A 21587-nucleotide genomic window follows, 5' to 3' on the forward strand; every position below is an offset into this window, starting at 1 on the left:
AGCGAAATATGTAAATTTAAATCATTGGATGAACATTCCACACAGGAATTTGTTGTTAGCCAAAAGGTCAAATTCAACAGCACTGTTGCTGATTATTGTACAACTTGGGAATGGATTGAAAAGATATTGTTGTCTAAAATGTACAGACTGAATGCTGATGATTGGGATGCACTGGAAGGTTTTTTAAAATTCGATGGCATTTGCAGCTGACATCACACTGGAAAATTAGTTCATCACGAAACTAGAGCCCCTCTTGAAATCTCCTCCAGTTGTCTTGACTTTGTTAACCCACCCTTTTAATTTGGTAAATTTATATCAAGTATGTGCAGAAATTATTACATGCACTGCAAAACCTACAGTGACTCAGCACTAGTTAGTTCTTTTACATGTATCTGGATGTGGTTGTTCACAGTTCAGTTGTTCGAGTCCCAGTTATTCATTTTCGTTTCCCTTCCTTATGAAATATGTGTCTGTTCTAGCCATGATGAACTTTCCTTTATTAGTGCAAGCGTACATCATATGTTACTGTGATGTAGCATACATGTGTTGTGCATTCCGCTTTAAAGTGTTAATAGGCTTTTCATATCTTATGTCTCTTTTTTTTCAAAACAAAGTTAATGGCCTGACGTTTCTACCGGTAGCAGAGTCTTTCTTGTTTTTTTTACAATCTGTAGGCTATAGAAAATTCCAACTCCGCCTGCGTGAGGCCACTGAGCAGCAGACCATTTGTGTTCACAGTTCTTGATCTACTTTATAGCCATTGATTTCAGTAGTACCAGCCTGCGCTGCTGTTTTTGTGTGTGCATTGAAAGCGCTATGAAGGGTTGAAACCCAAAGATTGCAGTCTCTCTCCCTTTGTGGCTGGCCCTGGGTCACAGAACTTCTTCAAGAAAGAGTGCCCTTTTGAGACTCCCCAGGGGATCGAAATTTAACCCGCTGCAGACTGGGCTTGGTGTATCAAGTGTTGTTGTCACATAGTCCACCAGATTCAGGGGTCTTCTTAAAAAAAACACACCATCAAATGGGCTTAGAGTGAGCAGAAGCAAATCTTTTGATTGTAAATGACTCTTTTTTTAATTGAGCTCTGGATTGTAAATTGAGTGTCATAAGATTTGATTTGTTAAATATGAAGGATACAAGTCAGTGGTCCCAGGAAGTAACTTTATATTTCCTTTGAATCAATTTAATTTACCAGCATAAGTCTGAAAAGGTTAGGAATGTTCCATATTTCTGGATTTAACTTTTTTTAAGTCGATGTATGTATTGTAGGTGATTTTAAAGTCAAGCAAGCATAAATCCTGTTGAAAGATTTTGGATAACAATACAGGCTTTTTAATCTTGTTTTTCAAAGGATCACATCAATTAAAAATGGGCAAACCCAACTTCTAAAGACCATGTAACAATTGCTTACAAAAAGAGAGTGCCTTTGTACATTCCGGGGCCTTTATGGCAGTCAAGAACCTATGTGTATCATAGTGGGAAATGTTAACAATTTTTTGTAGCATTAAACATGTATCCCCAATGAATGCAATTTTTCTTTTTAAGTTGGTTTTGACACGGGCGGGTTGTCATCCAAAGTACAAAATGCGAGGAGTAAAAGGGGTATTTTGGGGGTTAAGAAATGAAAACTGAGGATTCAGATTCAAAACGAAGGATTTCATTGATAGTAACTGAACTGCAGTAATGTTCTATGATCAATCATGAGTGAGAGACATCAACATCTACTGTTGGGGAGAACTGTAGAACTGAATGGTTTTTGTTATAAACAAAACAGCAAGTTGTGTCTTGACAATGAACTCACTGTTGTTGAAGGAATGAATTGCATCCATCACTTTTGAGAATCAAAATTTATTCTGAACTTTTCTGTGTCTTTTTTCCTTTCTTCCTATGATTTTTTGATATTTTGAAACCGATCTCAAACCACTCGTCCATATCAGATTGTTCATCAGTGGTGCATGGATGATTGCCCATGGAATGGTGACTGAAGTTCTTTACTCGACTATCCAAATTATTTGATGTAAAATACTTGCTATTAGAATAAAAGAAGTTGGTGGCTAAGACCTCAGGTACACATCTTTTCAGCCAATCAACAACTCTTAAAAAAAAGTTCATTTATTTATTCAGTCATTTATTTATTCCAACAGGGTGTCTCTTTCAGTGGCATCACCTGGTATCACAATGGCTTCCAGCTCGTGTATAAAACAAAAGGACAATGAAAACATACTATGAAAGACCACCAGGCACAAAAGTAGTCTTTTATAAAAGTACAAAAAAAGTTTGATCTCCGATGGCTCCCTAAAAATAATCACAGCAAAGTGGTATTATCATGATAGAACACATGCATTGGGTTTCATTTGCTATACTTTTTTTATTTCACCGACCACTCTCAGTAACTTTATATTAAATATCTGCCCAATTCCTTCGAGATGAGACTTGCAGTTGGTACAAATTTCATTATCAAGAGTAGACGTTTCATGGTTTCAGTCCTGGAACTCAGGGTTTTGTTGTTTATCCGCTGGGATTTTCATGAATTTCTTTGGAGCTTACACTCATCAAAGAATTTAATTGAACAAGTAACGTAGGAGACGTATTTCAACTCAGTGATAATTTGATTATCACGATGTAAAGACTAAAGTGGAATGTTTAATTTTTGTGAAGTGAAGAAAATTTGACAGGAACACTTAAAACAAAATATAATCAACGGCAGCTTTTTAAAGTTCATGCAAGATTTGTTGCAATTTAATTTTTTAATTTCAATTCTGCAAAAGTTCGGTGAGGTGAGATTTGGTAATAATAGACCAGATATTTCCCAAGCTCAATAATTTTCATGACTGGCAAATTGTTCAATGCAGTTGAACCCACTACATCAAAACACAGGTTTTTTTCATACAATTCAGGGGAACAGTTTCGTCCAGCTTTTTTTATAACAAACAAATTTAAGCTAATTCTATTTTCTCAAGAAATTTTAGACTGTATATATGTATACGTACTTATTTTGTGCACATTGAAGATGGCAATACTAAGTTGCAAAGCTTGATTTTTGAGTAGCAATTGAAACATTTTTTGTAGCATTTTGCTCTGCTATACAAGGGAAACCGTTCACTGCCATACCTCTGTTTAGTACTTATTTATTATTTTATTTCTCTCCACAAGTTCAAAAAAATTACACACAAAAGAGATATAAAAAGGTAAAGAGAAGGCAAGACTGATGAGGGAAATGTCAAATTTCCTATAACCTAAAGGTTCAGTCTGCCGATTAAAACATTACATCATGTGTTTAGCATTTTCAACTCCCTGGATATTTTCTACTGGACCTCCACATAGAGTTAGAGCTGAATGTTATGCTTCCATACCCAGCATCCACTCCCAGCTATCCTAACTCCAAATCAATATTTTAATTTAGAAATGAAGTTATTGAACAGTTCATCCTCCTACCCCCCCCCCCCACTCTCGCTCGTGGAGGTTGTTTAATTAGTATCAATGGCGTCATGTGGGCGCCTGCAAGAATCTCTTCTCATGGTAACAATAAATTCTGGGTGTTTAGATATTCATGACGGCACGAAAAAAGCGAATGTTGCCATCAGCATAATCATACCAAGAGGATTCTGATACCGACGGTCGACCGGTTTAAAGTAGATTTTCATAAATAATTTCCTGGCTCGTTGAATCGCATAATTCCCAAGTCGAGGAAGAGGATTAAAAAGTCTGCCACCATGTCATAAATATTTTCCGGATAGTTTGCTCTTGAGAATTGTTAATGAAACAACATGAAACCAACGCCAGATAATGATTGTTGGGCGGTAGTTTGAAGGATTTGCACGTAATTTATTTGAAGTAGTTTAAAACGTTGGCGTTGTACTTTAATTAAAGCGGGTGAAACAGTTAAGCATGTGAGAATTAATTTTTATTGTAAGAGCAATTATTTATAAGTCCCTGATCATCTATTTTGTAGGGGTGAAAACATTAAAAATAATTTTTTTAATTAATTTTTCTTTTTTTATAACATTGTTGTTATAGGCCCTAACTATTTTTTTTTTCTTCACTTTTTTCATTTTTTCTTCTTTCTTTTGAGGGGTGGGGGTTGGGTGGGGGAGGTTTGACATTTTGAGTAGGGATGAATTCTGAGGCTTCAAAAGTCTGTATTTGATAATAAATAGATTGTTTGGAAAAAATGAGCAAGTTTAATTTGTATGGAGTAAGGTTGAGATCCTTCATGATTACCTTGCAGTCAAAGATTCCTCCCTGTTGATTCAAAGTAATTGCCATTGCTCCATCTCCTCTAATGCTTTCCTAAACAAACCATAACAAATCATAATTGTGAATTGTGATCATAAGCCCACAACGAGTAAGTCGTAAGATACGAGTGCGCTGGTGTGTTGACCATGTTGCCCCGGCAACGGCTGAAGCAACAGCCTCACCTATCCATCAGCGGGATGTCACCGTACCGCGTGACAAATGTTTGAGAGAGCATCTCACTGATTACAGTACTTAATTGGCACTGTTGATGATGAGGCAGTGCCTAGGGACCAGTGGCCTGATTGGTACCCCAGGGAATTTGTTTTTCACACCTACACTGTCAGAATTTTCTCATATCATTTTTTTTTAAACCCCCTTTGCCGAGGTGTGAATGCAGTATTCTGTCTTCACGAGACTCCCAATTCAGGAGTTCCTTTGAGTGCTGGAGATTCGTTCACTGCATTCACTTTATCGTCTCTTCATTGCTCTATGGTCTGTTGAAAGGCTAAAAGGGTAAAGGGGCAATGGGCAAATTTGTTTTTTTCCTGAAAAATGCTGTGAATCTTACTCAAAGAGCGGTATTGCCTCCATGGCTTTTTTGTGTTAGCCTTTTTGCCTTGTTAAACCCTTCCTATAGAACTCTAACTTAATGTATGTACTGCACAGGGCTTGAACTTAGAAAATCACCACCAGATCATGGGGCCATATTTTATATAGACCTGCGCAAGCACAATACAATTTTGCTTACAAGAAATAGGTTACCAGACAAAATCGGTCTACCATGTTAGATCTTGCTCTGTGGTCACATTGTAACTGCCGGTTGCCTGCTATTTTGTAGAAATTTTTGAAAAAATTACACTGATTTTTGAACCAAGCATTTCTGCGAAATGATATGTGGTGATTGCATCTACACAGCTCGCACCATCAACCCTCCAACAGTGTAGCTGCTTGACCATCCAATATCATCCACTGGAGTTATGATTGATTGATTTGAACTATACGCCACCCTGCAATATGATATCATGTGATGAGTACAAACACAGTACACACATGGACACAATTACAATGTAATTCTGGGCACAGTTGTGCCACCATGCACAACCTGTGCAGGTGAATGGTTTTTAAAATTGTTTTTAGTCAACTTATTCATTTTTGGTTTTACCCATATACACCGATGTGTGTTAGCACTGTTTACTCAGCACTTTCCCGAGTTCTGTGAAAACAAATCACAGGCATATTACTCGGATAGGATCAAACCCAAAATTTCCACAATTCTAGAGCAACTTGCTTTGAAATGTTGTAGCAAGAGTAGGAGAGTTTACATAAATAAAAGAAGTTTCCTTTCCCTCAAAAGAGTTCAAGGCCTAAAGATACTTTCGTTTTTCTTATTTGTTCAGATATTACTCCTGAAGATCATATGATGCAAAGAATTTGACTTTCTTTTCTGGAACTTGGGTTTTATGCTTGTTTCGGTTGATGCTTATGTTGTTTTCATTAGTCACCTCATTTCCTTGTGGTGGATTCAGATAAAAGAACACATTGCATAATCTGCCATTGTCATTGAGAAAATCCCCCAAAATATCTGTTGTCAAGTAATTATTTTACCACTTTGAATGTTTTGTGTTTTTCATAAAGAGAGCAGTGTTGACACTAGCTGCTCTTCAATGTCTTGAAAATAAGATTTGAGATTAATTGGAGCATCAAGAATCTGATTCGAATGTTTGAGGCATCGATAAGATCTAAGACGCAATCTTTCTCAGGTTATTTTTTACACGATATTTCAATAAAAACATCTTCTAGTTCTTTGAATGGACATGTTTACATTGAACAAATACTGGGAAAATAACAAAAAAACCTGAACAAGAACTATAAACGCACAAGCAATAACAAGCCAAACTATTTCTATCTTTCAGCTCATTTGTTTAAATTGTGAAACAAAATAACCCTGCTGTGATTGAGAGCTAAGCGCAGGTAAAAAAAAACCAACAACAGTGCCTGAATAACACTCCCTTCATGGGGCCCCTCATTGCAGTAAACCTAATAACAGCCATGGTATTCACTTTCCCCCCTTCCTGCCTGGCAAGCTGTTTCTCCATACAGGGATTCTTTTACCAGCCCGAGGTCATCCATTTCAACTCCCAGACTAAAAAAAAAATATATCTACATAAATAAATAAAACATGAAAAAATAGAAGGGGAAAATATGGAGCAGGCTGCGCCGGAAAAGTGGAGTCACATGATGAGTCGGTTGACGTGGGTTAGTGTGGTGTGAGTGGATAGGGACTTGGAATTCACTACGTATCAATGGGTCTCTGTAGTAACTCTGTGCAGTCAACAGTGGAAGACAAGATTGCACTGTTTGAGCACAAATAACTGTACTGGCTTAAAGATGAATGGGTTGCACATTTTCGGAGAGCGCTTGGCTTATTTTATTGGTTTATCTACGGCGTAAGTGAAAGCACATGGATGGGAATTGGTTTGGTTGCTATGGTTTTATGAGCTTAATTAGATGATCAATGTTTTAGGGAAGAGGAGAGTGGAATTAGGCAGTGATCTCGCTTGTACTTTTTCGTGATCCGGATACATGTTTATAGAACTTTGACGAATGAGTGTTTTTTTTTATGTCTGTGAATCATCATTGACATTTAAAAAAATAAAAAAAATAAAAATATTTTAAAGTAAGATTGCCAAGCACTCTGCCTTGTACTAATTAATAGCAATTTTTTTTTAAAACTAATTAACTCTAATTGAAATTAAAGTATTCATAATTATTTGAACAAGACATTAATTTGGAAGTATAACAAATTAGAAATCAGTTAATTATATTCCTCGGGAATTTTTGGTGCAAAATTACGTAATGATGATTAATTTAGGTTTTTTTAAATTATGGCTTTAAAGCCATAATTTTGTTTACCCAGTTCGTCATACTCATTTTGCTGGAGGTTGCGTGTAAGAATGGTACTTATTAAAAATAGTATGAGGGTCGGAACTCGTTTGGCTGTGAGCCATTTTGTCGGATGGTATTGCAGTTTAGGCCTGTTGCTCGTTTTTGAAAGAGCAAGGACATCAAGGCATTTTCTCTTTCGGTAAAGGGCACACTAGAGGAAATTTTAAATTTCTACGATGCCTCCGTGAAGTATCGGGCCTGGCTGTTACTTGAAGTCAGAAGCAGGGTTAGTAACCAGACCGTGCCAAGCCAGCATTCTGATGCTCTCCAGTCAGCTTGGGCTTGTTCCCAAGGGACTTGGTAGTGAGTACTATGATGTAGGTCACTCTATGAGATGGCACTCGCCTACATAGACTCAGACCTGATTCTGGTGGTATTAATTGACTTAAAGGCAGTGGACACTATTGGTAATTGTCAAAGACTAGTCTTCACAGTTGGTGTATCTCAACATATGCATAAAATAACAAACCTGTTAAAATTTGAGCTCAATCGGTCATCGAACTTGCGAGATAATAATGAAAGAAAAAAACACCCTTGTCACACGAAGTTGTGTGCTTTTAGATTCTAAACTTAAGGTCTCGAAATCAAATTCGTGGAAAAATACTTCTTTCTCGAAAACTGCTTTACTTCTGAGGGAGCCGTTTCTCACAATGTTTTATACCATCAACCTCTCCCCATTACTCGTCACCAAGAAAGGTTTTATGCCAATAATTATTTTGAGTAATTACCAATAGTGTCCACTGCCTTTAAAGCTGCAGGAGAACCAGGGAGAGCCCTTGCTAGAGCCCCTTGCGTGATATAAGATTACCAGCATCGTTCTGCACAACATCAAGTGTTGAGGATTATAATTTAGTCTGCTCACTGTAACACCATAGAAAAGATGCCACATTCAATGCATACAAATAAGATCAGGGATTGAGTGGATTTAATTAACTGGTGGCGCAGTAGGCTAGGCATGTCACTTTCAATTAAAGAGAGGATGTGAAATAGGGCAGTGGAGAGCTTCTTTACATGGAGTGCAAGAACTTCCTACGTTATTGTCAGTGATACCATGGTGATACCATGCACTAAACACTAACAAGCCTGCACAGCGTGACTATTCAAACGATAAAGGTTTGTCTCTGGCACGGCCCGGGAATTTCATATATGAGAGGGCAAGGCCGTTTTGATATACCAAAGGGCACTGCCATTGGAAAATTTTAAAGGATATGGGAAAACTTTTAAATTGACCTCAAGACCAAGACCAGTGGTAGCAGCTGCCTGCGTGTAATTCCAGGCCGGCTTACTTTTACAGCGCCTGCTAATTTTCAGTGCGTCGGTAGGATAGGGGGAATCACGATAGTCAAGAAATAAGGAACAAGGTCTTGCACCCAGACTTCTTTAAAGCCGGATCTATGGTAAACTTGTTTAGGCAGTTGTAGGAAGCGAGCACTGATATGTGTGACTGGGAGAGTAACACTTTTTTAAACGGGGTGTTTTGGCAGCATGAAGTGAACCTAAAGCTAGTCGTGCCTTTAATTTCATCCACTGTGGATGTGGTGTGAGGCACATCTGACCTTTCAGTTTCATATGTGTACTTGAAGTTTTCCAGTTTGTTTCATTTTATAATCGCTCTGTCCTTAACCCGACACTGTGTGGTTGTGAAATTGCTCACTTTTGATGATATTACGATAAACCCTAACCAGACTGACACTTCTGTTGGGTGTCGGAGACCGGGCACAGCTTGCATTAGGTGACAGTGACAACTAAAGTATTGACAAGATTTTGTTGTGTTGAATTGGAGCAAGTCTCGCTTATTCTTTTGATTTGAGCTTGTTAACAAACAAAATGTTATGTCTATTATTGTGTTATTAGATCGGGATGATTGCATATTATAACAAATCTAAAAAAAAGTGTCATGACAAAATTGTTTTCACTGCCAGAAGACGATAAATTTTCCCACCTGATGGTTCCCACTCTGGATAAAAATTGTCCAAGTATGGACTTAGCATGCTGAATTGAAACAAGATCCTTCGAATGTTTTTTACTTATGGATCAACAGTTTGCAAACGATGTCTCTTGAAAAGCAATTGTTTTCATGGCGCATTTTTCTTGCAAATCGGCATCAATGTTAAATTTCTCAAAGGCTTTCCTGGATTTACACAAAAGGTAGCTCAGGCTTTGAACAGCACTCTTGGAAGGACATACAGTAGTAGTTTTCGTCTGGTAGTGGGCAAAGTGGGCACTTCTACTGTGGAAATGTAAGTTTGTATTGGAACCTTTGTCTTGGAACCTTGGAAAGGGTACCACAGCAAAAGCACATGACACAACAGCAGTGGGTGCCATGGATTATTTTGAGGCCTGTTAGCTTGTGCAAACTCTTAGAGATGAAAAAAGGCTCGAAGAATTTCGAAAAACAACTTCCTGTGTTTTTATGTTTCTGTCCGTTTTCCTTTTCCCACCCCTTTCTAGGCTCTTGAGATTGGAGATGTTATGTCAGATTGAAGATAACGGAGTGTGTTTTTAATCTAGAGGAAAGAGTGCAGATTTGTTTGTCAGTTTTTCCAAACCCTGTGGTGTTTTGCCCGTATTCCACCAGCCCTCGGGGGCTCGACTGTGTGGAATTGAACTGGGTTTTCATGGCCGCTAACATTAACGTCATAATTTTGTTTTTACCCCGTCCCCTCGCCCGACGGCCTGTGGGCTCTGGAGTTGTTGTGAAGCACCAGGTACTCACAGATTTGTTGTTGAAGCCGAAGTAAAGTCTACATGTGTAGCACTTGAAATGGAGGTGGAATTGCTGTTCAGTTTGTTGAGACAGTAGAGACCCTGGTCAGTTCGATCGGATGGGGTGATGGTCAAACACGAAACTCCATGGCTGCTGTTGAATTCGATGGAATTAAAACAGTTTAAAGGGTTGTTGTCAAGTCTATTACAAACACCTTGCAACCACTTGACCTGATGTAGTTTACTTCTTCACAAACAACCACCGTGCTGTTTGTGGCGTGTAATTAAGTTCTTAAAGCTGCTGGAAATAAATGCTTAGCGATATATCAGCTTAGCAGACCATTTACCTTGAGTCCAATAAGGCTTATGGATCCACCAGATGTAACTTGTGCTTATGCCAGGAATTGCTAAGCAAAAGTTATCTGTATTATGGTTTGTTTTAATGCTGTTACTGCCCCAGTTTTTGTTCGTTCTCCAGACAGACGAGTTTACTGAGCAATTTCACCGCTCTAATTGTATCCATTAAACCTTAGATTGCTTTCATCATTTATTCATCCTCTATCATATTTTCCCATCTGACATTGCAGGTATGGCCGCGTTGAAAGCGTGAAAATCACTGGTAAGCGTGACACCGATGGGGGCCTGTCAGCATTCGTCGACTTTGTGGATATAAATAGTGCGACCAAAGCACACGATGCACTCATCAAAATTGCAGAACGTGAACTGCGAATAGAGTACAATAACCCGGACTCCCTTATATCCGAGGATGCTATAGGACATCGGGATTATGACGTTGGTCATGGGAGGCATTCCCGGTATGATGGTCGACGTGATGGGTAAGTTTATTCCGATCCTTTAAAAAAAGGAAAAAAGGGAAAAAAAAGAAGCCAAATCAGCTATCTACTGCTTTTAACTCTTTCAGTGCCAAGCTTGTACATGTACGATCTATTTTATGTACTAAAAAAGTGTCATAAATCGTACATACAAGTACAACCCATATAATGGGCTACTTATATTCAATGAAGAAGCACTATTGAAATTGGGATTACCAACGCAACGCAAACCAAACCAACAAGATACATTTTGTTTTGTTTTGTGAGAAACACTTGTATTCACAAAAAACGCGAAAGCAAAATGAGCACTGAAATAGTTATAATATTGTACAAATATTGGATACATAATAAGTGCATTGTCGCAGAATATAATCTGGACTATTCCATTTCATGAGGCGAATGGAAAATACAGATTTTCCCCGAGTGATTGTATTTTGCGACATTACGCAAACCAAATGCAATTAATATCTGATTTACACAACGCACATCGGCCGCTATATAGATATCAATAGGGAATGCACAATGACATAGCACGTTGATGTTACCTTTAAACCTTTGAAAATGTTAAACAGGGTTTCAACTTAAAAACTTGTTGAGAGGAAAACTCTTTTCCTTCTGTAGCCTTCAGACAGTCTATTCAGGTACAAAAACAGGGGCCTGGTTCCTCATGACCGTGTCTTTCCGTTAATTGAACTGTAATAAAAAAACTGTTTATAGTTGATCTTTGAGGATCTACGTCTTAATTTTGTGAAGTCTGCTGATGATTTTGTCCAGCAGGATGTATTCTTGATATTATTAGAAGGCACAGGCCTGAGACACAGGATGTTACGATATGACTCACTATAGTCTCTGCAAACTAAATTGCCTGTTCAGAAGTTTTCTTAAAGGGGCTGTCCACAAAACCAGACTCGCTCGCAGGGGGATTTTTTTGTTATTGTATTCCGTACCTGCTGTGATTGAGACTAGCGATGGACGTGACGGGTGCAAGTCAGTGTTGATGAGTTACCGACAGTGGAGGTGACCGTGCTTGCTCGGATGGATTGCCAGCCTGTTGAAATTGACTGATGGGACACGCTTGGCTTTGGGAACATGGGTTGGAAGCACGTTCATTAGAAACAGATGCTTTATAGCTCATGCTGTTGAGCTTTAATGATTTGAGTTAACCAGCAACTGAATCGACTTGACTGCGTGAGTCATTTACAACCATCCAATGTGTAATGATAAACAGTGAAAGAAGCAGAGCTATCTATCTGGGAAAATTAATGCAGGGTGCGGTTGCACAAAATATCCACAGTGAAACAAGACATGCATCAAGTTAAAGGATATATAAAAGGGGAGGGGTTTACACTCGGTGAAAGGCATGTTGTGGCCAAGTGGTTAAGGGATGTTGCATTTCTGATCAGCAGAGAGAGTTCATAGGCCCAGTTGTGTCCTTGAGCAAGATACTGTTATCACACAACTGCTTTGTTCGTTGGATGGGACATTTTGGATGGAGCATTAAGCTGTGTAGTAGGATTAGATGCACTTAACAGAACCCAGAACATTTATCATGAACTATAAGTGTTAACCCTGGTGTTTCTGGTTCATTTAGCAAGTACCCCTGTACTCAAGTTTCCTCAGGCTTGTGAGTTACATGAAGGCCGACAGTTACTAAGATCACTTGTGAGGCATCCTTAGTTCAAATACCAGAAATATATTACAATCAGTTACGGCTTTTACTGTGACTACGATTGATATTACCGTCTTATAGATGAAATATAACTCTTCATCTGTTTCCTCTTCAAGATGTCACAAAGACCCATTCAGCATTGTTGTGATGCCTGTGCTCTAGAAAAAAAATCTGAATCTATAATCACAGGATTTGCTTTTAAAGACACCCTAAAGAATGCTTGCTGTATATTTTCCCCTGGCAGTATGGAATTTCCCCTTTGTGTTATGAGCTGTTGTGGCCAGCTGTTGCTGTCTCGTCTACTCGATAAGTGACTGAAAACTGATTTTGACCTTGTCGAAGAACCTTTCTTTCCCTCCCAGAGAATGCATGAGGTTACCGCGGCTGGGTTTTATCACTGGCTTATAAAAAGTAATGATAGTTAGGTTACATGGTGGATTATTAAACTCAGGTTTGATATGAAATTGTACAGTACTGGTCAGTAAGTCTGGAATTTCAGTTTGAGGTGGCAAGTTAATAAAATTCTCTTGGTTAAGTGGGAGAGAATCTCTCAGGCAAACAATTTCCAAAACAGGATGCCAGCATCTTTGTCATTTTCTCTTGAATCAAATAACAGTTTTTATTGAGTTTTTTTATATTTTTTTACGTACACCTTCTCTGATGATAAAAGTGTTAGTGGCCTTGGCGCTAGGACACCATACAGTACAGGCCATTGGGTGTCTGGCAGAGGACATAGGCCTTCATGGCATCCTGCCTAGAATCCCAGTGTTTGGCATGAGGACGTGCGTGGGGGTCCGGCCCTGCATTTGGAGGCAATGATAGTGTAGGGCCTACATTTTGTTCAGGTGTATGGCGGACCTAGGCATGCAACTTTTCAGCTGATCAGCTGATTTCCTCTTCTTTTTTTTTCAAAACAGTGCCATAGAAAACAGAAAAACACTTTGAAAAAATTAAGAGTGATGTTCAATTTCCTCTTTTTTTTTGCAATTAAAAAGTTGCATGTCTCCGACAGCATTTTAGATCAAAAACTTTCAAAATTAAAAACTTTCAGTGGTTCAGTGTTCCAAACACCAGGGCCCAACCAAACACCAGGGCCCAATTTCATGGCTCTGCTTACCATAGAATTCTGCGCTTACGGGACCCTTGTAGCACGCAATTCTATGATACATAAGCGCAGAATTCGGCAGTAAGCAGAGCCATGAAATTGGGCCCAGGCCTGATACAACGAAGGCGGTTGCCTTCATGCCCCCCGGTCATTGCCTTGGTGCCCTTGAAATGCCTCAGTAGAATTTTACAATTTCCTCATAGGGTGCCCTTTACCATGGAGAAAATGCCTTGGCGCCATTGCTCTTTTAAAAACGAAGCATACAGGCCTGAAACACAGTGTCATTCTTTCAAGTACGAACATAATAAAAATAGTCAGATTAATCTGTCTTGTGGACAACCGCAGTAACCTAAGCATATTTTTCTGCAGTCATTCATTCTTTCGGTTGATTTAATCCTGAGGGAAAAAATGTCGTCAACTTTCTTTAGGGTTTCATTATTTCTACTGATGAAGCAGAAAAAAAGCGCACTTCCTGCTCACATGTTTCCCCAGTAGAGTTTTTCTTGTGTCTTTTTTTGTTTATTCAGCCACAGGGACTTTTAAATGGCGAAATACCAGCATGTCTGATGAATGGTTTAAGCACGTGAAAATAACAACTCTATTGATAGAAAGTTATTGTTACTCCGAGCAAAGTTTTTGTTCCAATACAACAGGATCAGTATTTTATACTTTGTTTCAAAGTTTGTAGGCTCAAAATGAATGTTGGAGTACACATTAATAAAATAATTCCTTATTTTGGGGGTGTTTATTCTTAAGTTGAGTTGTGGGTTTATCACCTATTATTATTATTATTTGTTTGAAAAGAATTATAAATAGCTGTGTGCTTAGATACTTCTGAATAAGTGGTCATTCTAAATTCCGGTTTTTCAAGTTTCCTTGTTTTCCCTTCAGGATTTAAGGATTTTTGTTTTATCTAATGTAACATCTCCCAAATTATCTTCACGGTTCAACTCCCAGTAGGAGACCTTTTAGGACTACATTACGTCATCCTTGTTAAAAGGTCTCTTTTCATAACCACTATCTATTTTACTCGTACCTGGCCGTTTCCATAGCAGCCTAGGATCTTGCTTGCTTTTATTGCTGCACATGCAGGAGAGTTGGGAGGTGGGGGGGGGGGACACCAACCACAACAGACAACACGCCAGTGTTAGTAAACACGTTAAAGCCCTTACAGCACACATGGATTTGAAAACGCATGATGCAAGTGCACGTGGCAACAGATCCACAAGCATGTGCTCAATGCACCAATAAGCCTCATAAAAAATATGATTGCTTTCTTATTAATACGCCTACACACTTGAGGAAAATTGTGAGGGAAATATCTGGTGTGTTGGCTTGTCTTTTGGAGAGTTTTTTAATCCCCGCTAGCCCCCCCAACCTGTTTGTGTTTGCTGGATGCAATTTGGGGTTAAGCCAGGTTTCCTGATGTGTAATGTTTTTGTTTTGTGTTTTTTCTTTTTCTAATAGTAGCTAAAATGTGGATTGTTGTCCCTGTTTTTATTTTTTGTATTCATGTACGAAGGTCTCAGGCCTGGAATTTCATCTTTGAGAGTGCAAGACAATTTTTTTGCAAAGGGCACTTTCATTAGAAATTCTTTTGAAGATTTTGATGGGGCACCAAGGCCAAGACCAGGGCAACAAAGGCGATGGTCTCAGTTGGGAGTTCATGTATTTACAGGCCTGTACTTTTTTATCTGTACATTTTTTATCAGTAGATCTTTTTTGTAGTACTTGATGATGATTGTATAGTAGCTTTATTTAGCTCTTCACTTTAATCTACAAGTATCTACACATAGTGGTTGCAGTGTCAATATCAGAAAGCCTGGTTTTGTGGCTACCATGACCGAAGGCAGGCAGAGAGATTAAAAGCAACATATTTTGCATGTCATGCCCCATTTTAATTTTCAATAGAGGAAAATCGCGTGACAAATACTGTCGGTAAACAGTGGCTGTAAGCACAGGCAAGTAATGTCGTTAAGTGAGAACATTGTGCACACGTGGCACCATGGCTGTGTTTGTGTGTATTGTTCGAGTATTTACTCATGATATTGCCGTAAAAAGCTCTGTTGTATGTTATGAATCATCCAAAATCATAATGCAGATGTGGTGTTCGGGGCTGTTGCTTAATAAATTTGAAATAATTATGCTGGTGTGTTTAAAGTTACATCACTGGTGGGACAGCTACAGGCCTGGAATTACTCAGAAGTCATGGAGGCATAGGCCTTTGTGCCCCATGTCATGGTCTTGGTGCCCCTTAAAAAAGTATCTTTATTGCAAAACATTGTGAATGGTCTTAGACAAAAGGACGGTTTCCAAGTTTAATTGTTACATTTTAAGGGTTTGGATCTTGTACTGGAAATCGCTGGTCAGATTTGTGAAGCTTTCTTCAAGGAATGATGCTCTTGAAACTAATTCTATTGTACTCTGGAGTGTTCAAAATAAACGAAAATATTAACTTGTGTGTACACGTACATTCACGTTTTTGATAATAAACTACACTTAATTAAATATTCCAAGTAAACCGGATTCTCCCACCATCCATGACTTTGCACTACGGATCTTTACATGAACAGTTCCAATCACTGATTCCTCTCTTCCTTAGCCAATCGGAATCAGCGACCTTTGACCCCACACCCAATCAGCTCACCCCCATCTGCGCACCCCCCCATCACTAGGGTCAGCCAGAGTGCATGCACACCCCAGACGTGTCCCTGCACTCTGAGGGCTTCATTTTCAAAACAAGACCTGGTGTTACATAGACTCCGAAATCCCTGAACAACAGCTTCGCCAGTCTCTCTATTCACCAATCCCTCCATTGTCTGGCTGTGCGCTGCGTTATTGTTTCCTTGAAATGGTGTTCCAGGGACAGTGTGGAAGCTGCCTATAAACTTTACAAGTGCTGGTTTATAGAAATCCCATGGTTTTTGAACCCATGCAGGAAAAAAACAACTTACTCTAAGCTCTTTAAAAAGGTCAGCGGTTGGGTATTTTTCTGTTAGTGGCTTTCAACACAAATGATACGTTCAATCAGATTATTCACATTCCTGTTTTAAAAAAGTCCAAGCATTAAAAGAGCTATTTCACTCTTTGGGTTAAATTCCAACCTGTTTATGTGAAGTATTTAAAACACCATTGAATCTAGACCACAGTTGGTAGCACATCCACTGTTGGTCCTATTAAATCTGCCAAACAGGCAGGTCTATCTGACATAAAATTTATTCTTTCAAAATTTGATTTAGTGACTCTAAAAAATGTTCTATTCCCTTTTTATATGCACTATACTGTAAGGGTGAGTGTTGTTGGTGCTATGCAGTTTCTCATTTCTTTGTATTACAAAATTTGCCTGAGTTCTGTTGGATTTGACCTGCCCCAGTTTATTAGTGCATGATTTTTTACCTAGACTAGTTGTTGAGAAGTGAGAATGTGTTACATTGTATTAGTATGTAAAGTAATACATTTAGGATGTACTATGTATAAAATTACAATGTGTTACATTCGTGTACAATACTGTTTACATTTATTGTATTGTTATTACGATTTTGTGTAGAGTACTAGGAATCAACTTTACATTATAAACATACTTTTTTCATGCAGTTTGTCAGAAAACAATTTGCTACAATATTTATATCTTGCATGCAAAAGACATATCTCTTACAAATTGTGAAGCAGCCATCACAATGTAATAAATCAGAAGATTAAAGGGCAGCAGATTTGGACACTGTGCTACTGCTAGTGCTAGGCTTAAAACTAATTAACATACCTCTTAGGGCCTATATGAGTCTGTAACAGTTTAATCTCCTCTTTGACCAACTAATTTATTTTAAAAAAATGTTACCAAAGTCATGAGCCAAAGATATGTTTCTCTTTGTGAACCTCATAAAAGTGACCTAGATTTCAGCGTCCATCTGGAATATGCTTTTAATAGAAAAGGGTGTGCATGTCACATGATCACACCCAAACTGAGGCATGTCTTTTTCCGAAAATTGTAAAAAAATAATTGGACCTTCGTCTACTACTATTTAAAAAAACAAATTATGCAGATTTTTTACGAGAAAAAGCAAAATGCAATTATTTATATTATACGCCCTTCTTGTATTTTTAATCAATAATTTGTCATTATAACATATGTGGCTCTTGGTGAAAACGGTAGAGAGCATGTTTATTTCTGAAGCGTTATACTATTTTGGAAATCTGTAAGTTGCGGATCAGAGAGGTTAAGAATAGCCTTTGTTGTACCTTGTCTGGACTCCTGCCACAGGCAAGGCAAGTAGTGATCATGGGTTTGCGATTTTCTGTAGGTTTTTAGTCACAGTCTAATTGTTAGGAGATAAGCCAGCATCTCATGGGATCATCTTGAGGACCCGTAGTAATACCAGAGGTCAGTGAAATTGCTGAAGCATAGTAAAAAAAAAAAAAAAAAACACAACTAAATCAAGGACATTCTGGATCCAAATTTTGGAATTCAAAGCACACCGACGTGAAACAAGGTCCTTTAGAGAAGGTTCTTCAGGTACCACGAAGTGCTGCAAAATTCTCCCATAACACACACAAAATATTGGAACCATACCCCAGTATGGAACCATACCCCAGTGTACCGTGTGTAGTTTCACTTGAAACATGGATCAAACCACACAATACAAATTAAATCTGCCAGTACTTAACACTAACTATCTGTCATATTCTTCTCTGGTTTTAACCCAACCCCAGTCCCCTTTGTTTCCTCCATGGTATGTTTATGCTGGTTAAACTTTCCAATCACATGGTCACCTCATTTGCATATTAAACGCTGGTATTACTTTCCATACACTACTTTTTTAGAACAATACTTCTCTAATGTGTATCACATGCAAACACTCATTTCTCAAACAAAATATGTACTTGTGTATCACGCAGACACCACAGATGCCAATGCATTGATGTTACTTTTTGCTAGCCAGAAAAAATAAGTTACACAAGCTTCAAACATATATTACCATGTATTGTATGTGTACATGAATGTACATGTACATGTACACTGTATGATATTACATTAAAATGTGCCAAAAACATATAATATTCAAATTGCCACCACACCATGAAGGAGTTGAGTGCCAAAGCTGAAAATTGGTGTATAAGTAGATATAATATATATGTTTAACTGGTATCAATTTCAAAAAACATTTCAATTGATCGCGGGGTCAACCGGGGTCAAGACGGGCGGGGTCCTTTTGACCTTTTTCTGGCTGGAACCAACTTTGGGCCCATGCTATTTCTAAAATATTGCATTGGTGAGCTTATAATTGCTTATGGGTATAAATATGCACCCATAGATAATACCTAGGGAATATAGGATTTATTTGACCCCTCATGTGGGCACAGGGTGACCCCAAAAATCACAAAAAACATTTTTGGCTGATTAAAGTGCCTATTTTAGGTGACCATAACTAGAAAATTAAAGGAGATACATCTAAATTGAGTGCAGATTCATGAAATTTGGCAAGAAGTAAGATGGAATACCAAATTTGAGCTCTCTACCTAGTACAATAATTAAATTATGAGCTTTCAAAGTCGGAAATTATCAAAAAAATCACTTTTCGCGTCCCGCGCGAGCACAAAATGGCCGCCTCGACCAAATTTCAATGGGTCATATCTCGCAAACGACATGGAGTATGACTTAGCTTTTTTGTATGTGTTCATTTGAGCCACATTAAATCATTCTGATGAAGTTTCATCAAAATCTGAGGGGGTCACCTGGGAACTTTTCTGAAAACTGGTTGATTTGACACGGAATGACCCATTATTTAGTTGTCTATTCATCCAGAGCAACAACCTTTTATAATAGAACTCATTTAAATAACGTAATCCCTTATGAGGTCTATATTACTTAGACTATATAACACTTAGGTTGGTTACAAATGTAAGCAGTGAAAGGAAAAGTTAATTAACTGACAAGGTTATTGCTGTGTTTTTATGGTTTCACATTCAAAACGTTTTCCACAGGGTGTTGGCTTGCACTGGGGTAAAGAATTGAAAGTTTGTAAATAAATTAGATTTGGTTTATTCATTAAAACATCTGAGGTTATTTTTATGACTTACTTTCTGAAAAGGTTTCTGATATTTTAATTATCTTGATGTCTACGTGTGTATCCAGTACCTTGTGTGTGTCGTAATGTAGTGAGTACATCAAAACTCTCACTCTCAGATGGAATTTGTTTTTGTCACCATTCTAATTTTCCATTCACTGTGGCCGTCAGCTTGCGGTTGGCGTCAATACTCCCTTAACTAAGACTTGACCTTTTCAGGATGGAAGATATATACGTGGACTGTATGTTTAAAAAGAGGACAGAATGCGTGTGTAGCCGCAGGGGGAAATTTTGTGTACTTTTTTTAAAGAATTCCTTTCACAGTGAAACCCTCCTGCAGACTGTGATGGGTCATGCAGCCATTCTAGTTTTTGTTGTCGTTGCTTCAAGAAGACGCTGGCAATTATTGATGATGGTTTTTGTTTACGTACGAGAGGGAGTTTGATCTAATATTAGACAGGGATGGGAGGCTTCGTGGAGGGAATGTTTGTTTATCTGATGAGCAGTTGTAGGGACGCCTCCACCATCTATCTTTATTTAGGCGGGAGGATAGTCACAGTTTTTAGAAGGAAGGACGGTTCATTTCAATAATGTTTTCTTTTTCTGCACTGATTGAAGAGATGGGGTTTTTATTTGATTTTATTCATTGTCCTCTCAGATGGAGCCAGCTCTATGAAGAGACCTTGTACAACATTCTCGCCTTTCAAAATATTCAACGTTTGTTCATGTTTAGTCTGTAGACAGTCACAAAACAATAAAACAAACGCAAATTGAATTTTTAAACTTGCTGTAAAAGAGCCAACCATTCGTTAAAAATTTATGAGTTAAATAAATAAGTGTTTTAAAAATGCGCTTTTATAAATGGATTAATTTTAATGCATAATTTGTTTAATTTGTATTCATCTATTTTTTATTATCCAAAATTTAAAAAAGACGAAGAAGAAAAAACAAATGAGAGACGGTTACTTGGTTGTAGGACTATCACTACATGTACAGACCAGTTAATATCTCACCGCGCCTCATGCGTACACAAAACGTACCAGTACATGCTGTGGTTGTGTGTTACTAAGGCCTAGATTTATTCATTCCCCGTTTCTGCCAGATACCTCGGGGAGTAGGGCCGTAATATTTAATGAGTTTGACATTTCCAATCGGTGATTCTTCAGAATGCCTTGGCAGCCGTATGCACAGGATGTTTTTTCCTACCGATGATTATGACTGCAGCCAGCCAGGGCAGCAGAATCATAAGTGTGTCATAATCTCGAGCTAGGGCTCTGGCTAGGGTCGGGAAGAAAATCTACCAATAGACAAACAATCATTCAATCTGCAGAGGAAACGCTGGCCAATCACTTATGGATTGGATGAAGGGTCGATCTGAGGCGGGAGTGATTTTTTTTCCCCTTTTTAAATTTTATTTTTGAGTGGTGATATTATATTGGGTTTGAGAAATATTGATGTCTCGGTGATTGATGCAAATGGGTTGATTTTTAAGTGAAGTTTAAGAGTGCATAGACGCAACCAACTATCAGAAAATTAAAAGGAGTGCTTTACACCCAAATTCAACCGGAAAACAGGCATCTACATTGTACTTTGATCATGTTTATTTTTGGTTTTGCTCATTATTGTACACTTAACAAATTTAATGTTCATACAGTATTAAGTTTCCTTTGGCCTTTCTTGATGGTCACAAAACGGAGACTCTTTTTTTTCACTCATGTACTGGGAGTGAGTTTATGCAGCAATTTTTAAGACGGACTATTTAGACTTGTGTTTTGTGCACACTGAATTCTGTTTAATTGATTTGAAATGATGACTTTTGAGTAGCAACTGATACAGTTTGCTGTGCCAACAGGGTAAATTTTTCACTTACTTATAATTATACCAAACAATTTTCAAGTATGTAGGTGTGATCTGCATATTTAGTATCAAGTGGAAATGTTGTTTTAACGTCCCAGGAGGTGTAAAACACATACACAAAGAAGTGTTGTTAAGGTCAGCGCATCCAGGTTTTATAGTCCGTTGTTAACTCT

General features: G+C 38.2%; 1 protein-coding gene across 2 annotated transcripts in view; it reads left to right on the forward strand.

Moving 5' to 3' along the window:
• LOC117302175 overlaps nucleotides 1–21587 on the forward strand; it is a 77992-nt gene that overhangs the window by 13366 nt on the left and 43039 nt on the right. For both annotated transcript variants that reach the window (XM_033785990.1, XM_033785991.1), the window contains exon 2: nucleotides 10476–10724. In XM_033785990.1, the coding sequence (XP_033641881.1) occupies nucleotides 10476–10724 (249 nt within the window). The remainder of the gene's footprint in view (nucleotides 1–10475; nucleotides 10725–21587) is intronic.

This window comes from Asterias rubens, chromosome 18, assembly GCF_902459465.1.
Source record: "Asterias rubens chromosome 18, eAstRub1.3, whole genome shotgun sequence".
NCBI lineage: Eukaryota > Metazoa > Echinodermata > Asteroidea > Forcipulatida > Asteriidae > Asterias > Asterias rubens.